This window comes from Zalophus californianus, chromosome 4, assembly GCF_009762305.2.
Source record: "Zalophus californianus isolate mZalCal1 chromosome 4, mZalCal1.pri.v2, whole genome shotgun sequence".
In the NCBI taxonomy this organism is placed as follows: domain Eukaryota; kingdom Metazoa; phylum Chordata; class Mammalia; order Carnivora; family Otariidae; genus Zalophus; species Zalophus californianus.
Window position 1 is genome coordinate 57,602,778 of NC_045598.1, and position 17,074 is coordinate 57,619,851.

At 35.7% G+C, this 17,074-nt stretch overlaps 1 protein-coding gene across 2 annotated transcripts in view; it reads left to right on the forward strand.

Moving 5' to 3' along the window:
• Nucleotides 1-17,074, forward strand: part of LRRC7 (leucine rich repeat containing 7) — a 939,042-nt gene that overhangs the window by 879,882 nt on the left and 42,086 nt on the right. For both annotated transcript variants that reach the window (XM_027572982.2, XM_027572991.2), the window contains 2 exons: nt 4,832-5,053; nt 15,389-15,481. In XM_027572982.2, coding sequence (XP_027428783.1) covers nt 4,832-5,053; nt 15,389-15,481 — 315 coding nt within the window. The remainder of the gene's footprint in view (nt 1-4,831; nt 5,054-15,388; nt 15,482-17,074) is intronic.

Below are 17,074 nucleotides of genomic sequence, written 5' to 3' on the forward strand. Positions count from 1 at the left end.
GCTGCCCCTTTTCTGGTCCTATGGCTAGAGAGAGAAAGCTTCTGTTGGGGCTTTCTTCTTCTGCATCTGTTGGTATCTTGGGGTAGCCCACTTCCTCAGGTCCAAGTCTGGCATATATGACACAAAAATAAAACCCAAGAGATTCACTGCCATGTTGATACTTGGTCTCCATATCTGAGTTGATCTACTTTCTTCTTTCTTCTTTCCAGAGTTTCCTTATATTTGTTTGCATAAAATGTCCAAGGTTTTAGTTGTTCTTGGAGGGAGCAGGGCATAGTATGTCTATTCCATCTACCTGGAATCAGAAGTCTAACTGCCTAGATTTTTAAAACTTAACCCGCTTACTAAAAAAAAGTCACTATAGAACACATGGTAGAAAGAGAAAGTAATAGGACTGTTTTGTTGTTATTGTTGTTGCTTTACAAAATTACTGAAATGGACTCATTTAAATGAGTTATCAGTGGTTCCTTGAAATCAGTTCCTGAGTTATCCTTTGTAGATGATTTTGTGTTGTTGACACTGCTCCCAAACATTTTTTGAACTCTACTGGACTTAATTTGAGAGAATTAATTGTGTCCATTTGAATATTCTCAGTGGCATAAACTGTCATCCTTTAAAGCTGTGTTTGATTTTTGGAAGCAACGTCAAGTGGTTCAAGAGCCAAGATGGCTAGTAAAACAGATGACCAAATTACATAATATACTTCTCAAACAGTTTTTCTAAGAGAATATTGTGAACCAAAGCATTGTTTTAGTGAGAAAGTCATTTCTTTTATATCATACAAAACTTCCGAAACACTTTAAATTTCTACATAATAAGCCTGATTAGCTGTGGGCTGACTTTTGCACGAACACTGCCCTTTGGTATCAATCAATATTTCTTTTCTGTGGTATTGACATTGATGTTTTCTTGGGTCCTATGGATATTGGAGTTTTTCTCTGTAAATTTTGACAGTATGGTTTTGGGTCAACTTGAAAACACTATATTTCATCACTATTCTCCTCAAATATGTGTTATTTTGTCCAACCTCCCCTTGAAAGTTCAAAACAAATGTCAGATCTTCTCTCTTTCTTTTTATCATTCAAAATGTGTAGCACAGTCTTTACAGAAACCTTTATGTTCAAATTCCCCTTCAGTATGAGTCAGTGTTCTCAAAGCTAACCCTCTGCTTGAACAAATCCAGCCTCTGACATTTTCTACATTTTCATTAGCCCTTTGTACTTTATCATGAGCATCCTCATTACCCTTCTTAAGCCTTTGTGTCAGTCAAAAAAAACTTCCTCTTTACAGTCCCTCTAACACCATAATTGTCCCTTTAGATGTCTTGTGTCATTTATGTTTGCTTAACTCCACACAAAATTTAGTGTTAATTCTTGGCTTTCTACAGCTGTCGCTCCCCATCCCCATTCAGTGCAGTCTGTAGTCCCAATAGAGAGTGAAATAAGAGTACTGTTGCAAGGAGAATCATTTTATAGCACATCCTTCCATGCCTACTTGATGTTTTACCAAACTATCTGAGAACATGAGCCTCGTCACTTCATAATTGTGGGAAGATTACTAAATACACTTATTTGCTTAACTATAATGCTCTAAGTCACAACCATAGGATCTAAAAATAGATAACAGACCTAGTTCAATAAGTAGGAATGACCTTTTGGCAAATTAAAGAGCTGTTAAAGAAATTTAATATATCCTGCAGTCGGGTCCTTTTGTTCCTTTTCATGGTTCCTTTTCAATTCACAGTTCAACTATTGGGGGAGAGAGTCGATTTGGGGGTTAGGGGATTGCAGTATAATTTTGTGTTTAAGAGCCTGATCTTTCAAAACTAATGGTGTACTACTATATGTTGGCTTACTGAACATAATAAAAAAAAAATGGGCAGGGGGAAAAAAGAGCATGAGCTTTCATAGTCAGACAGCCTTGTCTCAAATCCTGATCCTGTCAGTTTGCCAGTAGTGAAAACTACTTGGGGAAGCCGCTTTACTTCTCCAAGCCTTAGTTTCCTCATTAGTAAAATTGGATAATAATAATTCATAATAGTTAACCTCTAATGCTGTTGTAAGGACTAAAGAGGTAATATGTGTAAGATAAGTTTTAGCACATTGTTTGGCACCTAGTGTTTCAATAGTAGCCGTTATTTATTAAATGCCAGTTACTGCTTCAGTCATTGAAGATGGTAAGTAGGATATGGTGCTTGCCTTCAAGGAGTTCCAAATCAAAGCATAATTCTGGGCTCCAGTTGTCCCATCAGAAGGGAAAACTAAACCAGAAAAATAAGTCTACGGGCTATAATCGTTATATAATATGCAAACAGTTTTTCACCCTTGGATAGACCATTACCAGAATATTCTAATCAATGAAGAGATTGTTAAGTGGTCCTTATTAATTTTCTCATGTAGATTATGCATCCATGTTCTGGATCCCTCTAAGTTTTTCTGGGTGTTAACAATTCTTTGCTTGTCTACATGAACACTTTCAATTAAACTGCTGGTATTCCTCTTGTCCACTGGCTCAAGCACTGACTGAAGACCCATAAGTATTATGCCAGTGGAGGTGACAAGCAGATTTAAATGTAAAATCAACTTATTGTTCCATAACCAGGCTAGTCAGCTTTCGTCAGCCGACATCATCAGCATTTCAAACTCCAGGAAGTCATTGTCTCCAACTATGTAACTTAGCATGCCAGTGAGTTCATTCAGAGTATAGCAGCTCAAAATGTCATACGGCTTATCATGGTTTTCCTCTCCTACCAAACAAGAGAACATGAAATTCCAGGGAGGTAGGAGAGAATGACACTAAGGGGAACAACTTGACCAGGAGGGTGTTCAGTCATCTAGAACAGCTCTCAAATTTGTAACATCTCCTGTCATTTATCTCTGAGAAGGGCATAGATACAATATAGAAACATACACTTGCCCTTTATGAAGGTTCTTAGTTGTGTTTATGATGTTATAGGTTTGCCATTGCCGGTTAGTTGCATTGGATAGTGTTGAATTGATAATTATTTTCACATTGTGCTGGTATAGTACAACTCTCTTTTTTTGCCTATTTTCCTCCAATTTCTCATGCCTGAAATATCCTTACTGTTTCTGAATGTAAACATTGTACATGATAACAAAACAACCAGTTGGGCATCTAAAAATATAATCAAATGGTTGTTTACTTTGCCATACGCATTGCCAAATAATAATTTTGAATATTTTCTTCACTGAAATCACCTCTTGTTTGGAACCAAGCAATATGCCTCCCATCTTCTCCAAATGATTTTCCACGATCACTGTCATTTCCTTATGTTTCTTAATGTTGTTCTTTTAAAAAAGAACTTTTAAAAATTCAAATTAATCTGTTCCTTGAATACGTGTTTAATAATTTTTCCTTTATTCTTCTTGAATTTTTAATCAAAAATTTTTATTAGTTAGACCTCCTTAGCTAATGAATGACAAATCTGTTATAAACAGCAAAATTTACAGGCTTTCCTAGCTAATGAATTCTAAAGTGAAATTCAGCTTTGAATTCCAAATCATCTACCCTTAAAAGACCAATAAGAAAGAAAATGAATGCAGGAAGTAACCCCTCAGAGGCCTCCATAGTAATAGGTGAAGTACCAAGCACAGCAGTGAAACATATGTTTAAAAGTATTAATGATAAGCATTCACTTCCCATGTGAGACCTCCATGTTAAGCCATACATAATTATAAAAGGCATGTTCTGGGTGACCAGCCCAGAAACAGGACTGCTTGCTTGGTGGAAAAGATACCAAGTAGGATGACTCAAGAAACTGATGCTAAAACAAAGGTGAGAAAATCAGAATGAACAAGGAACCATATGCCTATGGTGTGCACCATAGCATTTGAAGATGAGAGACCAAAGTGAGCATGCCCTCTTCCTCCAACAGTCACCCTTAAGGACTGAGAAATTGTCATTATTTCTCTAAATGAGATACTAATGAATGTCTCTGAAAGCTCACCATGGGATGATCTACATACAGAGCTCACTTTGAAGACCTTTCCGACATCTAGTGCCTCCATGAGCTACAGATACTCACAGGAATTTATCACATGGTTCATTTTCAATGTGACTTAAAGATTCCAAAAACCATACTCTTGATTTAATAATGCAGAACATGAATAAATATTGATTAACCTCACCTGAACAAGCTCACTGTGCACCTGTGACATAAAGGAAAATACACCCTTCGATTCTTTTGCTTCAGAATCAGGAAGCAGGCTCTATCATTCTCCCCCTGATGTTTCCTATACTATATCTCTCTTCCTGCTGTTAGTAAAATAAAATGCCAGATAGAACTCCACTTTATTTTTAATCTGTGACTTCTTTTTGTGCTTGAGATTTCAGAGAGAATTTTGCTCCCTTAAAATGGGGGATAAAATAATCTCTGGCAAGACACCAGATGACTACAAATGTATATAATGCGACCTTGCTCCAATATTAACATTTTCACAAACCACAGTAGGCAGACCCTTGCTGTTTTTTCATTTTCCTTTCCAGCAGTGGCTGAGAGCCCAAGTGATGCCACTTTACCAGAGAGGTATTCTGTATGTGTGTGTTCTACTTTATTTTTTTTGAAGATTTTATTTATTTATTTGAGAGAGAGAGAGAGCACATGAGAGGGGGGAGGGTCAGAGGGAGAAGCAGACTCCCCGCTGAGCAGGGAGCCCGATGTGGGACTCGATCCTGAGACTCCAGGATCATGACCTGAGCCAAAGGCAGTCGCTTAACCAACTGAGCCACCCAGGTGCCCCATGTGTGTTCTACTTTAATCACATCCTTTCAACACCACGAATCGTCGTCTGACAACTTGTCTTCTCCACAGGCAGGCAGCCACATCCAGACTCTGATGGGGTCCCAAAGCCTTCAGCATCGGAGCCGGGAACAGCAGGGATATGAGGGGAATATAAACAAAGTGACCATCCAGCAATTTCAGTCACCATTGCCTATTCAGATCCCCTCTTCACAGGCCACCCGGGGACCTCAGCCTGGACGGTGCTTAATTCAAACTAAAGGGCAAAGGAGTATGGATGGCTATCCGGAGCAGGTGAGAAGGATTTTTATCACTGATGAATTCTCAGGAAATGTTCAGGGAAGTCCGGTGAATCCATGGTTTACCTTCCCCCCTAATGTAGTCTGGGACAAATTAATGCTCTCACCATGCTGAATGGAGTGGAACAGTCTTTGTAAGGATTTTACCATTGCTTTCAGTGGTTAAACCCTACAACCTATAAAAACTGATAGCTGGCAAAATGCCCATTTCACATAAGGAGAAACTGATGAAGTGGAAGTTTTTCTGGTTTATCCTACCCCTTTTCCTGTTCACGTTCAACTCTAACCGAGTGCTATAGCATGGCTTTTGAATGTCACAGAGCTTCAGGGAATTAGGTGTGTTTACCGAGGCCTCTGGTGAAACTGACAGTGTGAAAAGTAAACTATATGTGGGGACCTTTCTGAAAAGTCCTATCTTCTGATTGTTGAATAGGACAAAGATAAAGCTTTGCTTGAAGAAAATGATAAAGAGCAGTAAGAAGGGAAATATTTCTGAAATGCTCTAAAAACTACTGATTAAGTACCCTGTAGCAAAAAAAAAAAAAAAAAAAATGCCTGTTCTCATGACCTATCTAAAATTAGGATTTACTTTTCCATTATGGAATCTGTTTTTCTTCCTTAGAACCAGAAAACTGAATAGAGCTTTCTATTGGATTATATTATGCTTAGAAAGTAAGACATTAAGATCTTAATACTCCCATAAAATTATTTCTCTTATTTCATTCTTCAGATAACTAAGCAAAGCTCCTACTGACTTCACTAACTCTTTAATATGGTTTATAAAGATTTCATTTTATTATTGACTACTCAGAGGTTCAGACATCACCCTACCTTATTTTCTGAACATCTCAGACATTGCCTTCATTCTCCAGTTTTTTCTTTTACACGGTTAAGAGCCATTTTTTTATTTGGATCCCAGCTGCTCTAGACATTGCGTCTACTTCTTAATACCCTTCTTGAGGCTGAGATAAGGTATTAATCATTCTCAGAATCACAGGCTTTTTTTTTTTAAATCATTTTCTTCCTGTCCTACCTTGATCTAGGTTGTGTTGGATTTAAGGCAAATAAATCAGACAGGTGCCTTTAATCGGTTAATGACATGAGGTTTTTAATTCTCCAGAGATTTTTGAAAGTTAATAAAATTTTAAATTTTGTTTTACTACAGGCACCTAGAGGGTTAAAAATTGTTCATATTTCCTCCCCCCACAAATATCATAACCCCAGTGAAGTTCTTGAATTTTGTTATGCCTATTAGCAGCGACATGTTTTGTTTTGTTTGTTTTTTTGCCCAGAATCAGCACATTTAAAAATCCACTGAGATCAATGCCCTCTGTTTCACCTACTTTGAACAGTAGGTTTAGTTTTAGCGTGCAGTTATTCTGAGCACTCTAAATTTAAAGGCCTTTTTTACATTATTTTTCAAAATCCATAAATTGTATAGTTTGACTAATGAGAGGATTACTAAATTCTAAAGTTTACATACTTATTAAACTTAAAACATCATGATTCTTTCAGAGGAGGTATTTGTCATTGCTGACAGGTGTTTTGATCCACAGTTCCAACATCAGGTGCTTTTCAATCTGAGAGGTAAAAACTGAAACATTCAATGGCTGTGTTAAGGAAGGGACTTAAGTAAATTCCTCTCAGCTTCCCATTTTTTTTCCTGCCTTGGTTTCAGACTGAAATGGTTTGGAATGCTGAGATAAAATTTACCAGGTGAATAATATATTGTTATTATCACTAATTTGACTCATAACTTGTTCATAACTTGCTGAATATTTTCAAAAGAAACTAACATTAACTTGGTTTTTCTCTTTTGCAAATGTGTAGTCCATGACAAACTATATTTATATATGTGGAACATACAGATACCAAAGCAGAAATAGGAAGGAAAAACGTCAACATGGTGCTTCATACATCTCAAAGCCCTTTCATATATTAACTAATTTGATCCAATTAATAATGATGTGGTACAGATAGAGCAGTTTCTGTCTTATTGACTAGAAAAGTAAGATTCAGAAAAGTTAACTGTCTTGCCTGTGGTCACACAACCATTTAGAAGCTGAGCCGGAATTTGAATCCCGTTTCTTGAGTCTATCACATTATATGCTGCAGCCTGCTGCCCTAGAACCAAACACAGAGGTCCAGAGTAAGCCCACACCAAGAGAGTAAGCAATGGAAAAATAAACCTTCAAGTCCATGTCTGCCCCAGACAAGAGGACACACCCACTACTTAACCTAACGGATCAGGATGGCAGGAGCTCCATAGTTGTCTCCTGCCAGTTCCTGAGTACACACCCGAACTAAAGTTTGTTCCTGACAGAGAATTTATTACATTTGAATTACATTAGAATTAGCCTCTGTGAGTTATACAAAGTGAACTGCATCCATCATATTCAAGGGGAAAAAAAAACAAATCAAAACAAAACTCCAAAACCTTCCCAATCTACCTTGGAAGAAATCATTTTCATATTTAACAATATGTGGGGCACATGAAACAGTTGACAAGATTTCAGACATTTCTTTAGATTAGATGCTCTGGTCAGCTAACTGAAGGGCTCACAAGGGTGAGGCTTTCATCTGTTGAGGCCAACTGAAGAAAACATTATTCTGAGTCTTTGGTGATAAAAACTTGGAAAATTTTGTTTTACTTAAATTATGGATTTTTAATTTAATAGGCAATAATTTGATAAAGGTGGTTAGAAAATAGGCATTAAAATGGTTTTAATATATGCTATTTGCTCAATTGATTTCAGGGACATCCCATACCTCATTCAACTCCACTTAAAGTATTACTACTATTTATAAATATTTTCCCCTAGAATTTTACTCTTCGGTAACCAAAATAATACTGCAACTCTGACATTATAAGCCACAGTTGGAAACAAATAATGTGTAACTTAACACCATAAATTCTACAAATTGACTTTCTAAGTTCTGTGCAGTCAGATAGTAGAATTCAGTCAACACTGCAGTAGGAACCGAAGGACTGTCTCAGTGCTCCAGTAAATATATGTATGATCTTCTTGGTTTCCTTAAGTAGAAAATGAAGGAAATGAAATGAATGACCTTTATAATTTATTTACGGACAAAAAGCATTTGAGTTTCAATTTCCTAGATATATACAGAGTTGGCTAATTTTTTCTGAAAGATCTAGAAAATGGTATATCGGAGGATTTTATTCATCAGTCTTTATTTACTATGTCTTTTCAAAAGATTTAATTAGTACTTTGAGCTGGACTTGCATCTCTAAATCACAACAAAAGAAGGTATGGAAATAGAAGAATTAAAAAATTAATTATTCTTGAATATCAACATGTATACATTTGATTATATTATTAGATATTATATAATTATATATTGTTATATAATTATTTTATATAATAATCTATTATAACACATAATTATTATATATATTATATATAATGATTATTGTATATAATAATATAGTTTATATCTTATATACAATGTATTATATATTATTGTATCATGTCATTATATAAATCAGATCATGTCACTCTTCTGCTTAAAAAGCCCTAGTGGCTTTGAAATTTCGGAGATCATATACATTCTTATTATGGCATAAAGTCGCTACATATCTGGCCTCTGCCTCCTCTTTCTACTCTTTCCTTCACCTATTTTTTCTCTAGTCATGCTGAACTTATTGTTGCTGTTGTTATTGTTATTGTTGTTGGTAACAGTATTGATATAGTTTACATTCCTTCAAGTTCACCTGTTTAAAGTGTACAATTCAGTGAGTTTTATATATTTATACAATTGTGCAACCATCACCAGAATGTAATTTTTAAACATTTTCATTATTCCGAAAAGAAACTTTGTACCCATTAACAGTCACTTTCCATACTCCCCTCCATTCATTTCCCCCCAGCCCTAGGTAATCACTCACCTACTTTGTGTCTCTATACATTTGCCTATCCTGGGTATTTAATATAAATGAGATCAGACAATATATGAGGTTTTTTTGTGACTGACTAATTTCAATTAGCATAATGTGCTAAGTGTAGAATGTATTACTAATTCATTCCTTTGTGTTGCCAAATAACATTCTGTTATATGGATATACCACAAACTGTTTATCCATCAGTTTATGTACCTTTGGATTCTTTTCTCTTTAGGGCCATTATGAGTAACATTGCTATGAACATTCATGTACAAGTCTGTGTTTGGATATGTTTTCATTTGTCCTTAGTAACTTAAGAATGAAATTGCTTGGTTAAATGGTACTTATGTTTTAATTTTGAGAAGCTTCTAAACTTTTGCCCAAGGTGGCTGCCACATACTACATTTCCACCAGCAAAGAAGAAGTATTCTAATTTCTTCACATTCTCACCATTATTTATTGTCTGCCTTTTTTATTATAGCCATCCTATGAAGTAGTATGTCATAATGATTTTAATATACATATTAAATAATATACATTATATAAATGTGTATATATATAAATATATGCCATGGAACATGGCATGCCATGTTCATATAAGCAATGCCATGCCATTGAACAACTGGCAAATATATAATATATATATAAATAATATACATACTAATATACATTAGTCATATGATAAAAATGATGTTAAGTGCTTTTTCATGCATTTATTAGCCATTCATATGTCTTCTTTGGATAAATGTCTATTAAAATTCTTTACCCATTTTTTATATTTTTTAAAAATATTTATTTATTTACTTGAGAGAGAGAGAGCAGGAGGAAGAGGGAGAGGGAGAGAGAATCTGTAGCAGACTCCGCACTGAGCACAGAGCCTGATGCAGGGCTCGATCTCACAACCCTGAGATCATGACCTGAGCCAAAACCAAGAGTCGGATGCTCAACTAACTGAGCCACCCAAGTGCCCTTGACCATTTTTTAATTAGGTTATTTGGGTTTTCAATTACTGAAATTTAAGAATTGTTTATATATTCTGGATATAAGACCCTACTCGTACATATGATTTGCAAATATTTTTTCCCATTCCTTGAGTTGTCTTTTCACTTTCTTGGTAGTCTCCTTTGAAGCATCAGTGTTTTTAATTTTTATAAAGTTATTCATCTCTTTTATCACATTTGGTTTCATATCTAAGAAATCATCACCTAATTGAAGATCATAGACTTACTCTTGTATTTCTTCTTAGAGTTTTGTAGCTTTAGCTCTTACATTTCAGTCTCTGATTAGTTTGAGTTCATTTTTGTATGTGGTGGGAGGTAGGGGTAAAAATCATTATTTTGCATGTGGATATCCAATTGTCCCTGTACCATTTGTTGAAAAGACTGTTCTTTCCTCATTGAATTACCTTGGACATTTTGTTGAAAATCAACTGACCATAAATGTTAGGGTTTATTTCTGGACTCTCAATTTTGTTTCATGGATCTATATGTCTATCCTTATACCATCTTGTTGTTTCTTGATTTTATAAAGACCCATCTATCTTAAGGGCATTTAAAATCAGTCTTTAGGGGCTGGCACAGTTTTCCCATTTTTCTTTTTGTCTGTTGCATGATCTTTTATCTTATTCATATTTCTGCTAAAATGTCATTTGAGCATTTGAAATATCATTTCTTGGCTATTCTCCCTAAAATTGCTCCACACTCCTGTTCTATCACTCTCTACTACCTTTCCTGCTTTATTTTTTTCACAGTTTATCTCACAATCTGAAATTATTTATTGTTTACATGTTTAATACGTCTTCCCCACTAGAATGCAAGTTCCATGAGGGCAAGGATATTTATTCTGTCTGACAAGGTGCCTGGCACTTAGTAGGAAATCAGTAAATATGTGTGGAATAAAGGCATGAATCGTGATTCCTACAACAATTTTCATTTCAAAGCTATAATGGTTTTTCCAAGCAGTTAATTATGTAATTGGAGCATGCCATTGAACAACTGGCATACCTTCTAATAGCTCATCACATTATATACTTTTGACGATGCATATTTGAAGGTATCTTTTGTCATATATGCACATATTTATTCAAACAAAAGTTAATTGAGTGCTAACTATGTGCCAGCCATTGTCCTAGAAAGTCAATGAAAAGATAACATAATAGATATGAGTAATGGAGGTGATTCAAGTATCCCACTTGCATAAAAATCCATGTGGATGTAGATGCCTCTTCACTAATACTCTCTGATAATACTCTTAGGAGTCAGGCCTAGAAATGGCCTCGAAGTTTAATGTTCTTGATTACAAGGTTCCTTCTTGGTGTTTCAATAATTAACAACCCTCCAATAGATCAAAACCTCATCTTGAATTTCCATCAGTACAGAAGTTTTGAGGTTCTGCTTACTTCACTTCCCAAAAAGATTTTCAAACAACTATATATTTTGGGGGTTTTTTAAGTAAAAGATAAGAAAAGTCAATTCTTTTATAACAAATAAGCCAGTTTACCCTTGATTTTTTACCAAGTAGGCCTCTTGATTATAAGAGACTCAACCTAATAAGACATAAGCAAAAAAAAAAAAAACGGGTTTTAATTCATATATAGTTAGCTGAAACTCCAGGATGGGCAAGCTTCAGATGAGGCTTAAAGTGGGCTCATGACCTGTCTGTGGGTTGGTTCCTATCTCAAAAAGGCTTTCCCATCATGGTAAAAAAAATAGGTCAGAAACTCCAGACCCTCTCAGATTTAAAACTAGCAAGAGAGAGCAAGATTCTCTTTCCTGGAGATCCTAGTAGGCATCTCATTACTCCTTTTTGATTGGATTACCTGCCCATCCTGTAAACAATCATATTTCTAGAGGATACAGTGCTTTGTTTTAGGCCTAGATAACATGATTCATCCAAAGCATACAGGCTGAGAATAAAGAAGTGGGTGATTATTCAAAGAGAAATTAAGGTTAGAGCTCCAGTATTAGGATGAATGGATCTTAGACAGCAAAAGCAAAGGTATCCATTAAAAGTTTTATACATACTGCTAGGAAAGACAATGGTAATTAGAACATATCATAGTAAATCAGTTCATTACAGCATCACCGAATATTTTTCTGGAATGCAGTTCCCTAATCCTGAATTATACCTCCCAACACACACACACACACACACACACACACACACACGTGTGTTATTTGTATGTGCACATGTACACACAAGTGCTACCATTTCCTTTGTTCTTGCCACTAGGTTGTAGAGCATTGCAAGACCAAATCAGATAACTACCTTCAAGAGATTATAGATTACGACTGTCACAGGGCCTCACTGTTACATAACAATCCATTTTATCATAGCCTCTCTAAAATAAGACCCCGTATTTTAATTTGAGCAAGATTGACACAGACCAGAAGCATGAAGTCAAGTCAAATGATGGGAGCAGATTCTCAAAGAAGCAAATACACCCTTGACTTCCAGCCTGTTATTTATATTTTCAGCCAGGAATTTCATTCATTGAAATCAGTATCTTAATAGAAAATTGAAATGCTGATTTTCATTAAATAAGCTATTTATTAGCCTCTTAGTTCTGACCTTTGGCTAGAACACTGTATTTCCTCTTTGCTAATCCTCTTTAGTTTCTGACTGCTTCTTGGCTGTGAGCTATTCTCTCCTCTTACATTTTTATGGCCCCGTTACCAGGCAGGTGGAACTCCTTGTATGTGAGATGAATACTCTCTCTGACATGTTTTATGGGACCCAACAGTCACAACACAACCTATTAGCCATACCATAGCATGCCCAAGGGCAGTCTAGCTTCAGATCAGAATTTATGGTTGTTTGTCACATTTATAAAACCACAGTGTCATCTTTATTATTTCTATTATTAAAAAATATATTGAGGCAGTTCTTCACATACTTGGCACATATGAAATTTGCTTCCCTTAGATTTTTAGTGCTTTCCAGATTGACAATAATATAAAATAGATATAGTCAGTGCCTTGAAAGAGAACCACTAGAAAGTATTCTCAGCAATTTACTTTGTAAATAAAATCTGTTGCATATGTTTCCGTTCAGGTTTTACAGTGGCCTGGGGAAAACCAGAAGTGTATATACCTTCCACATATTTCATTGTGCAATATAAAATTTTCACATTAGAAAGATATAACCCAAATTTCAAATAATTTAGTTGGAAACATGCAGATTTTTGGGGAAGCACAAAGGTAAAATGTTTAAATCATATTAGTTCCTTTCTTACTATTTTCTAATTAACCACTGATAACAAAAAAGGATTACAAGGTAAACTGGTGTATTGAATAAACCTGAAATATAGCTACATCAAGCTATTTTACATTCATATCCACAGATGGTGAGCCATATAAATACAAAACTATTATAAACTATAGTTGCTATTACCCTATGATAACAGTTTTAACAAACCTAGCTCAATTAGAGGAAAAGTTATAATTAAACATGTCTTTAAAATAAAAATATGGGAAAGTACTTATGGTAATTGCAGTTACCTATAATTTAGAAACTATTCATTAGAGACTCTACCATAAAAATCACATTAGTGGATACTGTTTTGCCCCTGTGTTGCAAGTGAACTAGGTAATAGTTAAACATTATATTTATTATTATGAAATATGATAGTAAATTAAGGATAGTCTCATTAAACGGCCAAACCTAATTAATCCAGTTCCCAGCGACTCTTAATATATGCTAATTAAGCCAGGAACAGTACTCAAATTTGCCTTGAACTATCTAAGAGGTAGGGATTAAAGGTATCTTGAAAATAAAAATATAGAAAGCATTTGGGCATTTACATTTGTCCACAAGCAAATTAATAGGCTAACTAAGCAAGATTGCTGGGGAAAACATTACACTACTTAAGAAAGCAAACATTTCGAATCACCTTTAAGAACTTTCCCAGTATATATTTATATAAATACAAAATATATGTTAATGTATTTCTTTAGTTGTTTTTTTTTTTTCTTAACTCCTTATTAATCTTTGACCTGCTAATCTCTGGTAACACTTGGTTCACCTAGTTCCAGTATTTGTTCTGTTCTTAAAAGTTATAAAAGTCTTTCTTTCTTTCTTTCTTTCTCTCACTCTCTCTCCTTCCTTCCTTCCTTCCTTCCTTCCTTCTTTTCTGTAACCAAATATGTGCTCCCTCTGGGGTCCTGAGTCTTTCAATCATCTCGGGTCACCCCATCCCACTTTACATGGAAAAATATCATTTTCACCATGGTCCTCATACATATCCCAGCTCAGGATCATCAAGAATTCCTAGGTTTGGGGGTGCCGGGGTAGCTCAGTCAGTTAAGCGTCACCTTCAGCTCAGATCATGATCCCAGGGTCCTGGGATCGAGTCCTGTATTGGGCTCCCTGCTGAGTGGGGAGACTGCTTCTCCCTCTGCCTGCCACTCCCCCTGCTTGTGCTCTCTCTCTCTCTCTGACAAATAAAATCTTAAAAAAAAAAGAATTCCTGGGTTTGTTATCGCCTCTCTAGGTCATTCCTGCCAATGATTCCCCTTCTGCTGAACTCTTGATCTACATTGTGCATTCACTCTTATAATAGCTTCATCTTTACTACAGCCTGAGTGTGACGTGGATTTACTCCTGGTGCCATCATTTCCCCCCTAGGTCTCAAAGCACAGGCTCTTGTGTTTAACAGACTTTCATTGATGGTTTAGGGTTTGGGGAGATAAGACAGCACAGAATACTAGAATATTAGCCCTCGTGGTCCTAAATATTTATCAACTATTCCTTATCACAGTTTCTCCATATTCTTGACCTCTTTGTGTTTTCAGTGTTCTCCTCTGTCTTCCAAGGCTTCTAACTGCCTCTCCGGGAGCTGGTGCCAAACTCAAAACTTCTATTACTGAGTATTTCATTCTTCCTCTGTTCCACCCTCACTCGAGCTCTGGTCAAAAGTTCTCCCCTTTCTCAAAATAAAAACCCTGCTATTTCTAAGCAATATAATCATCTACCAAGGAGATGGATTGTACTACTCTCCTAGAAAGCAGTAGCAACTTATTTAAATGCCATATTTTCCCTTGCTATACATTTGCAAACTTTCTTTCACTTATTCATACAGTCTCTTCTAATTGGTCATAATATATGTGCATGTAACTGAAACAATGCACAATTTTGTTATTGTTATAAGTATAGCTTTTGATTTTTTAAAACTGCTAGTCAAAGTGCATTTCTACACATGATAATGAATAAATACTTACTAATATCTTCTTGCCCAGGTAATTTCAAGCTAGTTTCAATCATAACTTATGCCTATAGAAGCACTAAGTATTTTGTCTTTTGTGTACTAATATAGGCTAACCCTGAGACCTTAAGTGAAACGTGAATCTTTTCTATTGTAAGGCAGTTAAATTGAAGATACTTAGCTTAGATATATAACTGATCACTTTTTTTATGTCTTTTTTTACGTAGTTTTGTGTGAGAATAGAAAAGAATCCTGGCCTTGGATTTAGTATCAGTGGTGGAATTAGCGGACAAGGAAATCCATTTAAACCTTCTGACAAGGTAAGAAGTGAACTTCTTATTTATTGGCAGTTTAAATTAGAAAAACACTGTCTTTTACTGCAGAAAAAAAAGGTCAGAAAAAAAATCTACTGGGCTTTAATAAACTAGCTAATTATGAAGCCAATTAAGCACATTTTCAGCACAGGGGAAAAAAATTCACTGCAGTTCTTGACAAATCCTAAGAGTAGGAAAAAAAATTAAGGAAAATTGGGTTTTGCTTTTTGTTTTGTTAACAATTGTATATATTTTTTAAAGAAAACTATACACACAATTTATAACAAGTTGTTTCTAAAAGTTTACCTGTAGATAATGTTTCCTCATAGTAACAGAATGATTAAATAATGCTTCATTGCCAGGGCCAACTGACTGAAATGTTGTTAATTAATCATGTTGATAAAGTATTTCACTAATAGAATTATAGAACTGAAAGACCACAGAAAACAAACATTCTATGGGAAAATCAAAGTTAGCCATGGCAGAAAAATCAGGGGCTCCTCTCATGCTTAGCTCTTTGTCAAACCATGGGTAAAAGTTCACCCCCACCTCCATGCTGAACACCCAACATGCTGTCCATCCATACTCCCATCAGGCCTGTATGATCCCATTGTGGACTTGGACCACCTGACTTTTTTATTTTAAAAATGTTACCCTGAGTTACATAACCTACCCTGCTACTATCAGTGTTTAATGCCCTCAGCTTTGAATCAGTTATTTTTTTTAAGATTTTATTTATTTATTTGACAGAGAGAGACATAGTGAGAGCAGGAACACAAGCAGGGGGAGTGGGAGAGGGAGAAGCAGGCTTCCTGCGGAGCAGGGAGCCCGATGCAGGGCTCGATCCCAGGACCCTGGGACCATGACCCAAGCTGAAGGCAGACGCTTAACAACTGAGCCACCCAGGCACCCCTGAATCAATTATTAATTATAATTTGATGATAATTGAAACTATCTGCTTTTGACCTCATCACATTTAATTGCATTAAGTGACATCACAAAACTTAGGGATGATGAAAAAAGACAGAAATTAGATATGAGTAAAACCTCCACAGGCTCTCTATTTACCTTTGAGTCACAACCTGAGAGAGATTCTTTCACCTCATCACTATTATAGATCATAAAACTGCTTCTGAAAAAACCTGGGTGTCCCTGCTCTGGAGATTTCTATAGCCTGAAACAGAGCCTGTAATCCCCTATTTTCCTCTACTTCTTCCCAATCTTCTTGTTTTCCAACATTCTTTATGCCCTTCTTCCTTTCCTTTCTCGAAAAGAAGAGAGGAAGAGGTTGGACTATAAGGTAGAATTATTCACACTATACACATTAAGATGGTAGGGACAAGAAAGTAATCCCCAGCGGCTATAGACGGGAATACCTCTGGTCAACTGGTTGGAATGTGCATGAGGCAGCCCTATAGAATTCGGGGAATGCCAGTTAGCAATGTCTGTTCATAAGTAACTACTGCCTTTCTATTTTGAAATGATGTTGAGGATAACTGATCTAGTAGAATTAAAATATTCACGGTTTAGTAGGATCAAGTGTTTACTTAATTTTAACAAATTATAAATATATTTTAAGACAAAAAGTATGAAAGTTCA